Source organism: Micrasema longulum, unplaced genomic scaffold (genome assembly GCF_059751315.1).
Source record: "Micrasema longulum isolate JH-2025_06_02 unplaced genomic scaffold, ASM5975131v1 h1tg001441l, whole genome shotgun sequence".
NCBI lineage: Eukaryota > Metazoa > Arthropoda > Insecta > Trichoptera > Brachycentridae > Micrasema > Micrasema longulum.
This window is the reverse complement of record NW_028278627.1, coordinates 1-16,384: the sequence shown is the minus strand read 5'-3', so window position 1 is coordinate 16,384 and position 16,384 is coordinate 1. Positions and strand designations below refer to the sequence as shown.

At 35.2% G+C, this 16,384-nt stretch overlaps 3 protein-coding genes across 3 annotated transcripts; 1 reads left to right on the top strand and 2 right to left on the bottom strand.

The window, feature by feature from the left end:
- The first annotated feature begins 1,060 nt into the window (after nt 1-1,060).
- Nucleotides 1,061-2,634, top strand: LOC148275366 (uncharacterized). The gene has a single exon (XM_088235787.1). The coding sequence runs from the start codon at nt 1,186-1,188 to the stop codon at nt 2,623-2,625; it is 1,440 nt and encodes a 479-aa protein (XP_088091913.1). The 5' UTR covers nt 1,061-1,185; the 3' UTR covers nt 2,626-2,634.
- A 1,226-nt stretch (nt 2,635-3,860) lies between these two features.
- On the bottom strand, nt 3,861-7,049 carry LOC148275365 (uncharacterized). The gene has a single exon (XM_088235788.1). It carries the CDS (start codon nt 6,843-6,845, stop codon nt 5,217-5,219), a length of 1,629 nt encoding a protein of 542 aa, XP_088091914.1. The 5' UTR covers nt 6,846-7,049; the 3' UTR covers nt 3,861-5,216.
- Nucleotides 7,050-9,361: 2,312 nt separating this feature from the next.
- Nucleotides 9,362-14,729, bottom strand: LOC148275364 (uncharacterized). The gene has a single exon (XM_088235789.1). The coding sequence runs from the start codon at nt 14,459-14,461 to the stop codon at nt 12,974-12,976; it is 1,488 nt and encodes a 495-aa protein (XP_088091915.1). The 5' UTR covers nt 14,462-14,729; the 3' UTR covers nt 9,362-12,973.
- Between the last annotated feature and the right edge of the window lie 1,655 nt (nt 14,730-16,384).

Here is a 16,384-nt window from a genome sequence, read left to right as displayed (position 1 = left end):
TATTTTTGTTTTTTACATATAAACACATGTTTTAGTAATATAATATGTACAAGTTAGTATGTTAGTATTTAAAATAATATATACATATAATAATAAAACATATTTACAACTTTACGCCATTTACAACTAGATATTTACATAAGATTTTAAATACACGTTTATTGGGTGGGGACAGGAGAGTTAGAATATGAATAGGGGGGATATTAATATCAGAGAGGTCGGATAGGAAATCAGGATGACAATCATTTATGGGGCATCCAAAAATAATATGGTTTAAATCTTCCTCATCTGGCTGACATTCGCAAATGGCAGAGTCCCGGACATGGATTCTGAACAGTCGTGATTATCTAAAAAATACTTTTATGCTTTTGGTATACGGAAAAAATACGATGACTTCTTCTTCCTTATTTTTTATGGCCTTTTCACCAAATAGGGTGTTCTAGCCAGTGTCGAGTTTTCTTTTTTCGTTTTTTAGATATTTACACATTTGTTAGTAATATAGTATATTAGGTATTGAAAACTTTACATATTTACAACTTATTTAAAACTATTATTAATACTAAAATTTACCACTTACAAACTTAAACCATTTAAAACTAAATATTAAAATAAAAAATTAAATACATGTTAATTGGGTAAGGAAGGGAGAGTTAAAATATGAGTAGGGAATGGGATGTAAATATCAAAGAGGTCTGATGTGAAATTAAGATTACAATCATTTATGGGACATTAAAAAAAACATGGTTTAAATCTTTCTCAAGCTGACATTCGCATATAGCAGAATCCCGGACATGGGTTCTGAATCAGTAAGAACCATTGCAGTAGTGCCCAGATGTTTCAAACTAATTCACATCACTTTGAAGAACCAAGGCTTTTCTGTTTACTAGACTGGTTCGTTATTATCTACAAAAACACTTTTATGAATATGAAAAAAAAAACACGATCCGCCACCTTTTCTTAGTCACAGACAAGTCTTTTTGAGGCACGATTTGGATCGCGGTCATTTTTGGAACGCATGTTTGTTATGGTTTAGATTTTGACAGCTCCAAATGTCATCTATGGATAACCGCTTATTTTGACAGGAATGGCGGGTGTTGTCCTGGTGTTTTTTTGTGTCCGAATTTGATGTGATGGATTTTGAAACTAAAAATATAGTTAATTACGATAAGACAATAATTGCGAACCATGGATATTTTGCTCAAAAATCTTAAAAATCTAGATAAGCTATGTAGAATTTGTTTATCAGAGAATACCGAACAAACCAGATCTATTTATGATGATTATCAATCCAGTAATATCGCGTCTGTTGTGATGTTGTGCGCGCGAGTGCAGATAGCCTGCCGGGACGGCTTGCCCGATATCATCTGCGCTCGGTGCTTAGGAGACCTGGAGGCCGCTAACGGCTTCAGGGTCAGGTGCGAACTGTCCGACAATCTCCTGAGGAAGGTTTGCAGCAACTCCGACCAGAGTACAGTCCAGGAGAAAGAAGAGATTACAGAGACGCAAGATGTTAAAGTGGAAGTATCTTGCGAACCGTGGATCAAATCGGAGTTCGAAGACGACGCTGATAGTGATACTCTATACGATCCCTCATTTGAGGATTCTCTAGAACTTTCTGAAGTTAAAAAAAATCTAAACAAATCAAAAAAGACGCCTTCTAAAAGCGTAGAAGTTTTATTTCAGAATAAGAAATCTGCAACGCTAAATGATTCAAACATTCCAATATCGCAGAATATTTGTGATAATCTGAAAACAACCTTCGGGAAAAGGGGTAAAATCAAATCATTTACTTGTACAATATGTGGCAGGCCTCTTAGTAATAATAAATCACTCGAAAAGCATATGCAATCTATGCATAGCGAGAGTAAAAAGTTAAAGCTGGGAGTCTCAACAGGGTACGGAAAAGACAGAAGATTCCACTGCTCCGAATGCACTTATTCGACTCCTCGAAAGCAAACTCTAATTTATCATTCGACGACCCACACGGGGGAAAGGCCGTACAAATGTGATATCTGCGGAGCTTCTTACGCCCAGCACGGGCCCCTGACTATCCACAAGAGAGTTCACAGCGACCAGATGTACTACACGTGCCACGAGTGCGGAAAACAGTTCAAGTACAAGGTGACTCTGGAGCGCCATTACCTCGTCCACTCGGACATCAAAAACTTCACCTGCGAGGTGTGCAACAAAGGACTCAAAACTAAAAACAGTTACGAAATTCACAAAAAAAGGCATCTGAATATTCGCGAGTACAGTTGCGAACACTGCGGGAGTTCATTTGTTTCTCTAGAAGGTCTGATCAACCATAGACAAAAGCACATAGACATTAAGAAGTTTGAATGCAATTTTTGCGGGTTCAAAACAAGAACCAAGCGAATGCTTCTCAGTCACATGAGACGCCATACAGGAGAAAAAAAAATTAAATGCGAACTATGCCAACACTCTACGTATGACAAGTACGGAATGAAAATACATATGATTAAGCATACTAAAATCAAGCAATATCCGTGCCCCATTTGTTTTATGCAATTTACGCGCAGCACGAGTGTTAATAAGCATATGAAGACTATACACAGTATCAAGTATCGGGTTAATGATTATGTTGACAGAAGAATAATAAAATAATGCATTCAATATTGATGTATATCATTTATATAACATTCCTTTTTTACCTTTGAAATGAACTTTATAATTACGTTGCCAAATTATTATTTTTTTTGCAAAAATATAAAATGTTACTATTTTGACTAATTATTGAACTTAATAAAAAACAGTTCATATATGTTGTTTTTTGGTACTTGGATGAATTAATATAAAAAATATTTTGTACACGTTTGGTGTTTTTTTTATATTTTATATACTAGACATTATTTAAAGAGCAACCCCACATGTACTCCGCATCTCTGCCTCGGGTTTGTATATCTCCGCAGCAGACCACGCCTGTTTAGTTTGGCAGATGTCAGCACACGCCTAGCAAGTGAATATTGCTGTAAATAACATAGCGCAGCTGGTGTCCGACTGCCTTAAGCCCTCACCGGTGCACAAACTTTGCCCTATAATAGGAATTGCTCCACCCGATATCAGGGGAATCGTAGCGGCGAACACCGAGAGACAAGAACAGATCCATGATCCTAGACACCCCCTTTACGACTACCGGATGGCTCTTCCGAGACTAGGATCGAGAATGAACTTCTTCAAAGTCACAACTGACTTGGAGGCCTCTGTAGAAAAACTCAGAGAGGATCTGTGGAGAGATGAACTCTGCGATGGGCTCTGGATAATGCTATCGTGGAAAGCTCTCAAGAGACTAAGGGTAGGCGTGACCAGGTACAGATACAATCAGCAGAGGTGGGCTTTCTGGTGGGAGATGACGCGAGCTGCAATTGTAGAGAAGTTCTCACCTGCTGCGGTGCCCACAAATGAAGATGACTCGAGGATACAACTGACAAAGCGATATCCATCATTGCATACTGCAGTGGCAAGGTCTGAGGTCCAGAGTCATTAAATATTTAAAAATCATTTTGAAAGATCACTTACTAACTGATTTTAAGAAGACGTGCATTACAATATATTGTAATGCATTCACAAACGAGGCGATCAGCGCGGAAGCGATGTAACCTTCAAGCATGTGGAACCGAGATGTAAAGTTTAGTCATGTACATAAAGCCCTGTATACAAACTGGTAATGGTGTGAGCCATTAATGATGGGAAAAAATCAAATTACTTCTAGTTTATAAAACGCATGGTTATAACGCACGCACCCTTTCCAAAGTTTAAGTAAATTTATTTGTGGGTTCAACCCAAGTCATTTCAACCTTAAATATACAGTAAGTGAAAAGACACAAAATTAATAACAATTAATTTAAATACATGTTTATTTGTAACATGGAGAATAGAAATTGCACAAGGAATTAATATAACAATAAGCATCTAATACTTTGTATCATGGAAAAAGTTACATTTTAAATACATTTATTTATTCGTTCAACGGCTCATGCCTTTAACAGAATATTAAAAAAATATATATATCAAAACCGTGGCAAACATAGAAAAAAAATCATAAACATTTAAACTTATAACTTTAGCATACAAGACAAAATAATGGAAGACAAAAAATAAAACATTTCAGTGCTTGGCCACAGGTGGAGTGTTTGCGGTGTGGCGCGGACGCGGTACGCGGCGCCTTGCTGCACCCGCCCGGCCGCTTACTACGGACACTACACATGTTGTTGAAATACGTTTTTAAAATATAATAAACGTGAGTTAATATTATTTTTGCATTCCCAAAATCCAGTGAAAAGAAATAAATGGGTTGAAATTATAAGGAATTTAAGGAAAGAAAAGAAGAATGAGTATCATTTGGGTATCAATCGGGTTGTGGTCCTGTGGCTAGTGTCTCAGACTCGCGGACCACAGGTCCGTGGTTCGAATCCCACTCTACCCCAACTTGATTCCATTTTCTAACAGTGAGTTATTTACAACTCATTAAAAATGGCCCTCAAAATTAAATATTTCGGTAAATCATAAAACCGCAAATATTTCTATTTTAAAAAAAAAAACGCTTACGCCTTACGCTTCAGGTACCAGTCCAAGGGGTATGAAAATATTCTAGTGTGAAAACACCCTTTTAAATAAATATTTCATATAAACCATGTCAGGAATCGAACCCGAGACCTCTCGCCCGGTAGGCAAATGCGCTGACCATTACACCACGATGCCGACAAATAAACAGTACTTAGTACCTATGAGTACGTTTTCGTGTCACTACTTGTAAAAATATTTTACTCTATAGGACATGCCTATTTATTTGACAAATTGTAGTCTTCATTACTTTACGGGCTGTTTTACGTAATGTAGACTGTAAATATAAGTTAGAAGTTAATGAACAGAAAGCAGATAGCTGCTAAACTGCCGATATGTACAGAAAAATAGATCCATATTATCCGCAGAAGACGTATTTAGCAAGCAAATTGCCCTATTAATGGTTGAATTCTGACTCATTTGTACGGCTTCTGGGTGTGCAAAACAGTGCAACAGATCTTGCTCTAGTATAATTATTGGGAACACACAAACTGATCTCTTTCAGTATATTTGGATTATATGTCAATGGTAAAGGGGAATGGTGACCAATATTTGTCTTTATAACAGCTGTAAAACATGTTGGTATTATTGCAAATAAATAAGATAAACTTAGACAAATCATTAAGTAATAAAAATTATTTTATCATTCTTCTATCACTGTAATCACCAACGCGGTAGGTGATCTTGTGTATCCGCATCATGTGTTTGTTAATAGCAACATTTCGCTTAAACTTCGCCAAACAGATGGGGCAGGAATATTTTCTCTCTCCGGAATGCGTGGCCATGTGCCTTTTCACCGAATAACTGTCGTAGCCTTTATATTCACACAGGTCACATTTAACGTTCTTCTCTTGCGTATGAAGCCGCAGGTGGCCGATCAGGGCTCGCTTAAGCCGGGTCTTATGCCCACAAAAGTCGCATTCGAACTTCTTAGGGTCAGTGTGCATTTTTACGTGGTATTTTAAATCTATTTTGTCTATAAATGTGCGCCCGCAATATTCACAGCTGCACGTGCGAACATTCGAATGGCGTTTCATGTGGACTCTGAGATTGGTCTTACACGATAATCGCTTGCTGCAAATTTTACAAGTGAACATGTCGGGATCGACGTGCAGAAGTTTATGTCTGTGGTAAAAACTTTTATTTTTGAATTGTTTTCCACATTTCGCGCAAGTGAATGACGTCTTTTCGCTGTGCCGCATTTTGTGGTTTTTCAAAGTGTTCGAATCGTAGAAGCGAGCGTCGCAAACATCGCATTTAAAAGACTTTCCTTCCGTGTGGTGGGCCATGTGATACTTCAGGTGGCATCGCACGTAGAACGAAGCTTGGCAGACCTCGCATTTGAACGGCTTGTCGCCGGCATGTCTCTTTTTGTGATATTTCAAGCTGTTTGTATTGGCGTAGCAAGCGCCGCATACGTCACAAATGTACGGTTTTTCACCCGTGTGAACTCGGGAATGTAACTTGAGCTTGTATCGATTGTATGTGGAGTAGGAACATTCAGAACAGCTAAACTGATTATCACGTTCCTTTTTTGTTAACATAATGTCTCCGTGTACGACATTAGTATGAACTTTCAGCAATTTACTGCTATTGAAAATTTTATTGCATTGTATGCAAATAAAACTATCTATTATATTTCGGACATTTGATTCTTTGGTGTTTTTACTACTAGAACCACTGGTTTTACACTGAAACACTGCAGTATTTGTTAAAATATTAGACGCAGAAGAATGCATATTATTTTGTTTAGTTTTCCCATTTATTAATTTTCTTTTTAAACTCTTGCCCCTGGGTTTAACCTCAGATAATTCATATGCGTAATTATCGTTTAGTGGATCGTTCGGTTTATCTCTATCGCTATTATCTCCAAATTCTGGTTTAATCCACAACTCACACGACACCTCTTCCTTGACATCTAGTGTCTCTGTAACTTCTGTTTTCTCCTGAGCATTACTCCGGTCAGGGCTATTGTAAACCCTCCTCAGGAGAGAGTCGGAGAGTTCGCACCTGACCCTGAAGCTGTTAGCAGCCTCCAGGTCCCCCAAGCACCGAGCGCAGATAATACTAGGCAAGCCGTCCTGGCAGACTATCTGCACTCGCGCACACAACATCAGCACAGAGGCGATATTACTAGATTTATACTCTTCATAAACAGACTTAGATCTTTCTAGACTTTCTGTCAAGCAAACTCGACAGAGTTCATGTAACTTTTCGGATTTACTTAATAAAAACTGTGCTACTTGCAAGTCTTGACTGTTCATTTTTTACAGAAGTGGTTTATTGTCACCAATGCTGATTTGATTTATTTACGTTTCAGCCAAAACAGTAAATTTATTTACATAATATAGTAAAATTCAATGGAATTATAATCGGAATAACTGGAATCTAATGAGATTCATGTTTATATTGACATCACATTGACAGTTGACAGATTATTTCGTACTGTTTTTTGTTTTGTACAAGTTTGTATCTATGCTGTGGCTCTATGCTCTGTATCTAAAATGTCAAAATTCAAAATATATAACGACCATAGACAAATTGTTCAAAGTAAAAAGTACCATAAGCAACAATTTTGGCCCGCGCAAATAAATTATTTTTGAAAAAGACTTTATAAAAAAACTTATAAACCTAAAGTTGTCACGATTCTGCTACAAGACATGCTCTTAAATTGTTTTTTTTTGCTGGATTCGTATTTTTACAAAACGTCTATTTCATCAGAAAAATCTTTACAAAGTATTAAATATGTATAAATATAATCGCAAAGCCTCCTGATGTATTTTTTAATTCTCGACTCAAATGTTCGTCAATATACTGTGATTGAAGTGCCAATACAGTACCTTATGGAAAACTAAACTTATAATGATGTTTTAAACACATTCTGTAAGGCAGCACATGTAATAAAGTTTATTACACGGACAATAATTTAAGAAAAAAAAATATTAGTCAATACTTGTACGATTTAATTCTTATTACCAAACATAATGGTTTATAAACTGAGAAAAAATATACAAAATACAATTAGATATTGCAAAAGACAGAAAACATTTTTGAGAAGGGTATTTTCAGGAGCAGTGTACAAGTTGGGATTTTGTCTAAGGGAAAAGACCATTGCAGGAGACTGCTGCGAGACATTGAATAGATTTATATATAGTACTTTTGAGCGTGTTGTCCAGATTTTTATTGAAATTCATGTTTATGTAATAATTTTTATTTGTAGTTTTTATATTTAATAATATGCATGCTTCCAATTTCTATTTGGTGGTATTCCAACTCAACACAGGGCTATTGGCCTCATAGAATTAGGAATACATTTTAATTTTTTTATGTTATAGGCATCTTCATATGAATGAAAAAAAATATATTATTCATTTACATTTTTCAAAAGTTTGCATATAAAAGAAAAAAAACATTACAGTAAATGATAATGGGGCATTATGTCTTATAATAATGTTTTTTCTATTATCATTGAATAAATTCTCTTAATTAACCTAAATAAAATTCTGCAAAAGAAATTGCTTCTTGTTTTAATACTTTGTTATTCAAATATCCTTTTTGTTTTTTTTATTGATTTCATCAGAGAAAAAAAATCCTCTCTGTATAACGATGTTGTTTTTTTTTCCTTTTTAATTTAGGAATTATGATATTTCCAATTTTTCCATGTCTCATACTTATATTTTGTGATTCAGAAACATTTGTGATCTTTACAAAATTATATTTTTCTATTGATTTTTTAATTTTAAACAATAAATAGGCAGGGGGAAAAGAAAATGGTTTTAAGGCATAATTTTTATGAAAATTTGAAAAAAAATGAACAGGTAAAAGATTTGTATAAAATGCACCATCCCCTCTGTTTATTCCATACGGTAACATAGATAAGCCCCCCGTCAGGTGCACCTCTGGACCACCCGAGTTCGGGCGCAATGTGTCTGGCAGGCACTGCTTTAACAATAGCCGTTCTCAACTACACATATTGATTTCAACGTTCTAGAAGTAATTACTGACCTATATAGGAAATTAAATTTGATGAAAAAAAAAGTTTGATGACTAAATAATAAGTAATATTGCAAACAAAAGTAATCTTATGTTGGAACGAGCATAAACATATAGATTTCCAAACACTGAAATTAGGTAAATAGATATATATTATGTTATATTATAAGGCAAAATTAACAGTTCACAATGGAGTCCTGGTCCTGACCCTGATGTATGGGAGGGTATGGACTTGGAAAAACAGGGATGAAAGTAGGCTGAATGCTGTCAAAATGCGATCGCTCAGGCGAATGTGTGGTAAAACTATGCATGATAGATGCACAAATTTTGAAATCCGTACATTATGTAAGGCTGAGATAAGCATTATCGACAAAATCAAGATAGGAGCTCTGCGTTGGTTTGGGCATGTAGAGCGAATGGACAGCGAAAGAACGGCTAAAAATAATTACGATGTGAATGTTGATGGATGCAGAAATAGAGGAAGACCGAGAAAGACATGGCATGACCAACAAATACTTGAAGATGGACATGTTAAAAGTCAGAATAATCGGCGTGCGTGCATGAGAAGATGTATGAATGTAGAGGAAGCGAGATCTGTATGAAAAGATAGTGATGTGGCATTCTATCTTCTCTGCCTACCCCTACAGAGAAACGGCGTAATGGTTTGTATATTAAGTTGAGTATGTTTAGTAGGTGAATGTCTGCTGTTTTTTGTTTCAGAAATAGAATACCTAAAAGGTTTTTAAATAAAATAAAAGCACACTTCGTTCAATAAAAATAATACAAGTGGAACGAAAAAACTTTCTTTTTATTAATTTCCATAAACTTATGTAAAATTAAATCCATTCAAATGTTCTCAGTAATCCGCCCACCATAAAAACGAGGAATGCGTTTAATTATTAAAAACGGTAGATTATAGTACACACATAAAAACAAAATACAGTGGAACTTGTTTATTACGAGGCAGATAGGACTGATTGAATTTGCTCGTTATAAGTGTTACTCATTATATCAGAGAAAGGTTTTTTTATACAATTGCTATTTTACAGTGTCACTCCTTTCTCAGTTCTGACCAAACGCTATTAACCCATTCACTTGCCATTACACCGTTAACAGATGCTGCTTCTCCATTTATTTTTGCATAAACAATATCGTGTCGATTTTTAAAACGATTTAACCAACCATTATTACATTTAAAACATCGTTTCCAAATTGTTTTGCGAACTTTTCCGCTTGCGCCTTCAATATTGGTCCATCGATGGAAAATTCTGCGTTTCTTTGGGTACAAAACCATTGGAGCAATGCTTCATCAACATTAGTACGATCGCACATTCTAATTTTTTTTGTGTCTGTGATATTCTTTTCAAATGCAGACAAATAAACATCTTTATTTTTCCGTAATGTTTTAACTGTGGATGAAGATAGAGAAAACTTTGTACACACTTCCACATTTTTCATGCTACGGTCAATTTTGCAAATAATTACCACTTTTTCACGAATTGAGAGACACTTCCTCTTGTTAGTAGACATGTTTATAATTCAGGGGTTAGGTTTTAACTGATCTGGTCTAGAACTCATTTGATATCGCTTACTTGTTTTGTTTTTTGTGTATTGAAATAAGCATAAAACATTAAAAAATCTTTAAAAGAAACCCCCGAAAGAAGCATGTCATACATGAACTGCAAAAACAGCTGTAAATTGTAAAAATGTGCCAAACCGGCACTTACTAAGTTCACAAAGCTTGGATTTTTTAAAAACCATGTGTGTTCATTTTTCAATATTGTCGGCGAAAAATCCAATTAGGTACTTAGACACTTAAATAGCTATCATAAACATAATCCAATCCCAATGCCCGGCGGTATTTATCCTTTATGTTAGCTGACCATTTGGATTTTATTACTTAGGTTCTTATTTCGAGAATGATGTTTTTAACAATTAAAGATTTTTTGGGTAGTTTTTGACAATATTTTTGTTTGGTGTGTCCGAGAAGTAGCTCGTTATAACAGTGAATAATTGTATGGAAAAAACTATGAACTAAAATGTCAACTAATGTTTCCTCGTTACATCCGAGATCTTGCTATTTTCGTGATCGTTATAACCGAGTTCGACTGTATAGTAGAATTTAAAACAAATATTTCATAAAAAAGTTTTTATCGAGGTTATTTTGTAAGGATTTGACCATATGAGCTGCAGTATGTTGACAATTATTGTCTTCACCCTCAGAATTCAAGCCAAAATATATTAATGAGCTCATCTTCAGTAAAAAGTGACTCAAACTCCTAAGAGCTTTCTGTTATCCATTCATCTAAAATTTTTGCGTTAGTTCTGAATTTTAAGTCACCCTCTGAATTAATTATTCTAAAGGAACTAAGTCGAGTCTACAGGTATGAGGCAGACTATTGAATTCGACATACAAATTATGTCAAATTATAAAGCCTGATTTAATGCTTTCAACTAGTAAAAATGACGGTGGATTGTCAGATAATCGAGCGACAGATTACTGAGATAGTACTGTATTTATTCACTAATTCATAATATTGTGGAGGGCATCACCAATAAGCCGTGAAGTTGGCAGAGCCGAACACCACCCACAACGCGTAATCCGATGCAACATCAGCTCGGACAAGTTATTAAATCTCGTGCATCGGAAGAATATTCACATTTAGATACACCAACTTCACTGCTTGTTGGTGATGTCCTCCACAATATAAAATTTGTCATGGCATTTCTTACATACGTGTAATTATAATTTAAATATAAATTTAATCTTGATAAAACTATTAATTTTCAAATTTTGATTCTTATTTCAATAAGATAATATGAAAGTAAATCACAACCACAATAATATATTTAGTAACTAAAATTAAACAAAAGCACAAAACACATGAGCAAAAAATTGTACAAGATCATGTTTCTTGTAAAAAGCCTTAATAATTATTTTGTAAAAAACAGATACACAAGGGTAAAGTCAATGTTAAATTTATTAAAAATACTAACATATGAGCAAATAATATTTTACAATACCATGATATTTGTGTATGGTATAATTATTGATTTTTAAAAAACCCAGTATTTTGCGACAAAGTTGATCAATGCCAATTTAAACCTGATCATAATACCAGAGAAAAGGTCAGAAAATCAGACTTTCATTTAGAAAAAAAAGTCACACATTTCAATTTTATGCAAGGCATTAAATAAGTATTGAAAAAAATAAAATAAAATTCCAACTAAAAAAATGACAAACAATTTATGAGTGAAAAATAATAAATATACAATGTTATTATTAGAAGCCGACAAGAATATTATGTTGTTGTGAGCCAACCCATGATTAAAAAGATTCTAATAATGACAATTGTTGTGCTAAATCTTGGGGAATTTTATTAGCAGTCTTACACGGGGCAGTTTCTGGGATTGAAAACCGCACATAAGGATGCGAAGTATTTGGATGTTTTTGGCGCCATAACAGATAATGGGTAGTTTCACAGTTGATGAAAAGAGCTATCTTATGATGATGTGATTACTGACAACTAATAATAAATCATCCAGAGATCAACAATCAATATCAGGTTTATAAATAACATGGATCGTGAACCTTATTGAAAACCAGTATTTCCAGAAAAGAAAGGCAAGCGTGAAGTGAAAAATTGCAGTGAAACAAATAAGACCGAGGATAAATAAAGTGACATAAGCAAAAACAAATATGCGTCGGCAGTTGAAGTTGACAGTTAACAATATCACAGGTGTGGGATGTATGTACATCATAGAATTAAGAATAGTCCAGAAACCGCATACATGCATCAAACGGAAGGCGACTAAACTACTCTTAAAGGAATAGTTTTACGTTTTGACCCATTAGTTTCTTTGTAGACGTCGCTCAGTACGCAACTCCCGATTTCAGTTAAAATATGCCGTCTTGTGTCATTTTTACGTGTAGAAACACTGCTGGGATAAAAGAGAAACAGGATGGGATCACATTTCATGTGTAAGTAGCAAATGCATTACATAAAAATTGAATTATTTTTCCATCTGTCAGATTGTCAAAGAAAACAAAATGGACTCTTTGTAAGACCTCTGTGTTCGTCAATATTTTGGTCCATGATATGTGAACCATTCTGTGTTCAAGGTCCACGTTTTCGAACCACGTAAAAGAACTGACCGCACATGTCATAGCACTTGATTATTCTATGACGCAGTTTCAAATCAGCTAGCAGGTCTAAAAATCCATCTCATATAACAAGGAAATGTGCATCCTACTGGTAAGTCTCTGGACATTCTATCATTAAGAGGACGCATGTGAGTCAACTACTGACAGAAATGCCTATAGAGAATTTGTAGACATAATATACTCCATTCAGGGAGCCAATATGGATTAGATAAGTTTATTAAATTATTTATTTTCTTAAGTTTTGGCATAATCACTGACTTTATACGAGAGTTTGTGTATTCTTGTGATGTGTCTATTGATGTGATTGTTGCTTTTGAATTTCACGGGACAAATTGGACAAGAGTATTTTCTTTCTGTACTGTGTCGCTTCATGTGATCTCGCACCGCGTAGATATCATACCCCATGTAATCACAAAGCTCGCATTTAACATTTTTTTCTCCATTGTGTCTTCGGCGCAGGTGTCCAATTAGCACTCGCTTAAACCTGGTTTTAAAACCGCAAATATTGCACTCAAAGTCTTTTGTATCTGTGTGCATTTTCGCATGGTATTTCAGATCCATCATGTCTAAGAACGTACGTCCGCAATATTCACAGCTGTAGTTGCGAATGTTGAGATGTCTCTTCATATGGACGCCGAGGCTTTTCTTTGTTTTGTAGGGGTTGTTACAAATTTCGCAGATAAAATCTTTCGCATCTGTGTGCACCAGTTTATGGCGGTCTATTGAATTCTTGTGCTTGAACTGTTTTCCACATTCTGGGCAGGTGAATCTCATTTGATCGCTGTGCAATTTCTTGTGTGAATACAGACCGCTGGATTGACTGAAACTCGCTTCGCATACATCACACTTGTATGGTTTTTCCCCAGTGTGAGTTCTAGAGTGGCATTTTAATTTCGATTTGAAATTTGTATAGTACGAACATTCGGAACAGTTAAATCTTCTATCTTTTCCTTTACCTGTCACGTAGCCCATTTGAAGAGCTTTTTTCTCATTATGCATAGAGCGTATGTGATTTTCCAGCGCTCTATGACTACTTAGAGTTTTACTACATAAAGAACACATAAAAGATTGAGTTTTGTATTCCTTTTCTATGGTGAAGTCATCAGGGCTAGAATTTGAATGATCCTCATAATTTCTTTCAACTTCATTCTGTGATTTTGACATTTTCAACTTAAAATCACTATTTTTCGATGTCTTTTTTACAGACTTTTTCAATTTCAAATTTTTGACTTTGGGGAATTCAAATGAATCCTCAACCAATGGGTCGTACTGAGTATCGCTATCAGCATTGTCTTCCAATTCAGATTTAATCCATGACTCGCCTAACACATCTTCCTTTACATCTAGTGTCTCTTTACTCTCTTCTATCTCCTGGGCTGTACTCTGATCAGAGTCAGTGTAAACTTTTCTCAGAAGAGAGTCGGAGAGTTCGCACCTGACCCTGAAGCTGTTAGCGGCCTCCAAGTCTCCTAAGCACGGAGCACAGATGATATCGGGAAAGCCGTCCTGGCAGACTATCTGCACTCGCGCGCACAACATCACAACAGACGCGATACTCCCAGATTCACACTCTTCGTACACGGATCTAGATTGTTCTGTATTTTCTGATAAACAAATTCGACACAGTTTGTCAAATTTATCAGATTTTGTTAGTAAAAACTCCGTCAATTGTATCTCGGTATTCATACTTGGTGTATTTAGAAATTCAGCCATAATAGCCATAAAGTGAGTTTTTGATAACCAGTCTTTAAGAATAATAAAATACTTTCAGCCCATGAAATTAAAATAATTTAAAATAAAAACGGAAAAATTTAAGTTACAAGCTAGAAGTCGAACTGTCAAATTACTGTCAGTAAAAAAAACATAGAAAATCGTGTATGTCAAAATAAAAATGACCTTTGAATGCTGTTCAGAAACTAGTTAAGTACAAATTATTCTAATGTCTATTCTGGGTTATTATGCCTTGCGTCAGTTGTACTTTTATCTACGTTACTGTAACATTTGCAAGATGGTAAAAGCTGTAAAGCGTTCAGAATCATCATAGAAGTGCGACTATCATGCTGTAACAAGCCAGAAAACATTGTTTTAAATGAAGGCCCTGTATAAAATATGTTTTTTGTAGTAATAAAAAACAAAAAGTACATTGTCTTTTAAAGGGTTTTATTCAAATGTAGTGTTAAGGCAAAAAAGAAATTGCCAAATACTTTTGACTTAATATTTTTCCCTAATATATGGGTAATGTATGGGAGCGAAGTATGGAATTGGAAAAATAATGATGAAAGTAGGTTGAATGCTGTCGAAATGCGATCCCTCAGGCGAATGTGTGGTAAAACGATGTATAATAGGTGCACAAATGTCGAGATCCGTGAAGTGTGTAAGGCTGAGACATGCATTATTGACAGAATCAAAAAAGGGGTGCTGCGTTGGTTTGGACATGTAGAGCGAATGGACAGCGAAAGAACGGCTAAAAGGATCTACGATGCAAATGTTGATGGATGCAGAAAACAAGGAAGACCGAGAAAGACATGGCACGATCAAGTCCATCAAATACTTGAAGGTGGACATGTCAAAAGTAGGAATAATCGGCGTGTGTGCATGAGAAGATATATGAATGTAGAGGAAGCGAGGTCTGTATGCCAATATAGAGTGTTATGGCGTTCTATCCTCTCTGCCTACCCCTACGGGGAAACGGCGTGATGGTTTGTTGTTGTTGTGGTTAATATTTTTAGTCGTCAGAAATTCTTATACATTAAAAAAAAAAAAACACATAAATAAAATTGTACGACATTTTATACTTGTTTATAAATTTGTATTATTTTGTAGTCGGTGTTGGTATTAACCAAATCGATTTTTAGTTATACGTCAGCCGGTTTCAATTTTACCAATTAGGACTTATTTTAGTCCTAATAATGAGGTAGTAATTTGTGTAAGTAAGTGGTATGACTTAAAATTGTAATATTTTACACGAAAAAAAAATGTTTTATTGGCCTGCTTATTAAAGAAATAATATAACTAGATATTTTAATAATTCAGACGGTATGCTTGAACAATATAGCTACGCACAAAACTAATAATTCAGTTTATTATTTGCGAAATGCTCATTGCATGATAATACGTCTGACAACCATTTTGATTATTGGAACATGGTTCCAATTTTTTTTTCGACATCGAGAATCACAGAAGTCGAGAATAATTGACAGCTAAGCAGACGAACACAAATTACACAAATGTCACAAATGACAAAATAACACAAAATTGAAGCACACTGTTGTATGTGCAAAATATTATTGTGAATTGTTTGTTATTTATACAATTGTGTATTTCATAAATGCGTATTAAAAGGTACCGGAATAAATAAAAAATAGTGCAAGTTTTAACGATCCAGCTAGATTCCAAATGGTTTTACAAAAAATATTAACATGAATAACGAGTTACAAATAACTGAGTTTTTGCTGAATAAGTCCGGCAAACTAAAGCAGCTCTGTAGAGTCTGTTTGTCGGAAAATAAAGAAAAGTCGAAATCGGTCTATGAGGAGTGTGAATCCGGGAGTATCGCGTCCGTTGTGATGTTGTGCGCGCGAGTGCAGATAGTCTGCCAGGACGGCTTGCCCGACACCATCTGCCATCAGTGCCTAGGGGACCTGA

Excerpts from the sequence above, each read along its gene's own strand:
- LOC148275364 (XM_088235789.1), bottom strand. The coding sequence starts at position 14,461 with ATGGCTATTATGGCTGAATTTCTAAATACACCAAGTATGAATACCGAG.
- LOC148275366 (XM_088235787.1), top strand. The coding sequence starts at position 1,186 with ATGGATATTTTGCTCAAAAATCTTAAAAATCTAGATAAGCTATGTAGA.
- LOC148275365 (XM_088235788.1), bottom strand. The coding sequence starts at position 6,845 with ATGAACAGTCAAGACTTGCAAGTAGCACAGTTTTTATTAAGTAAATCC.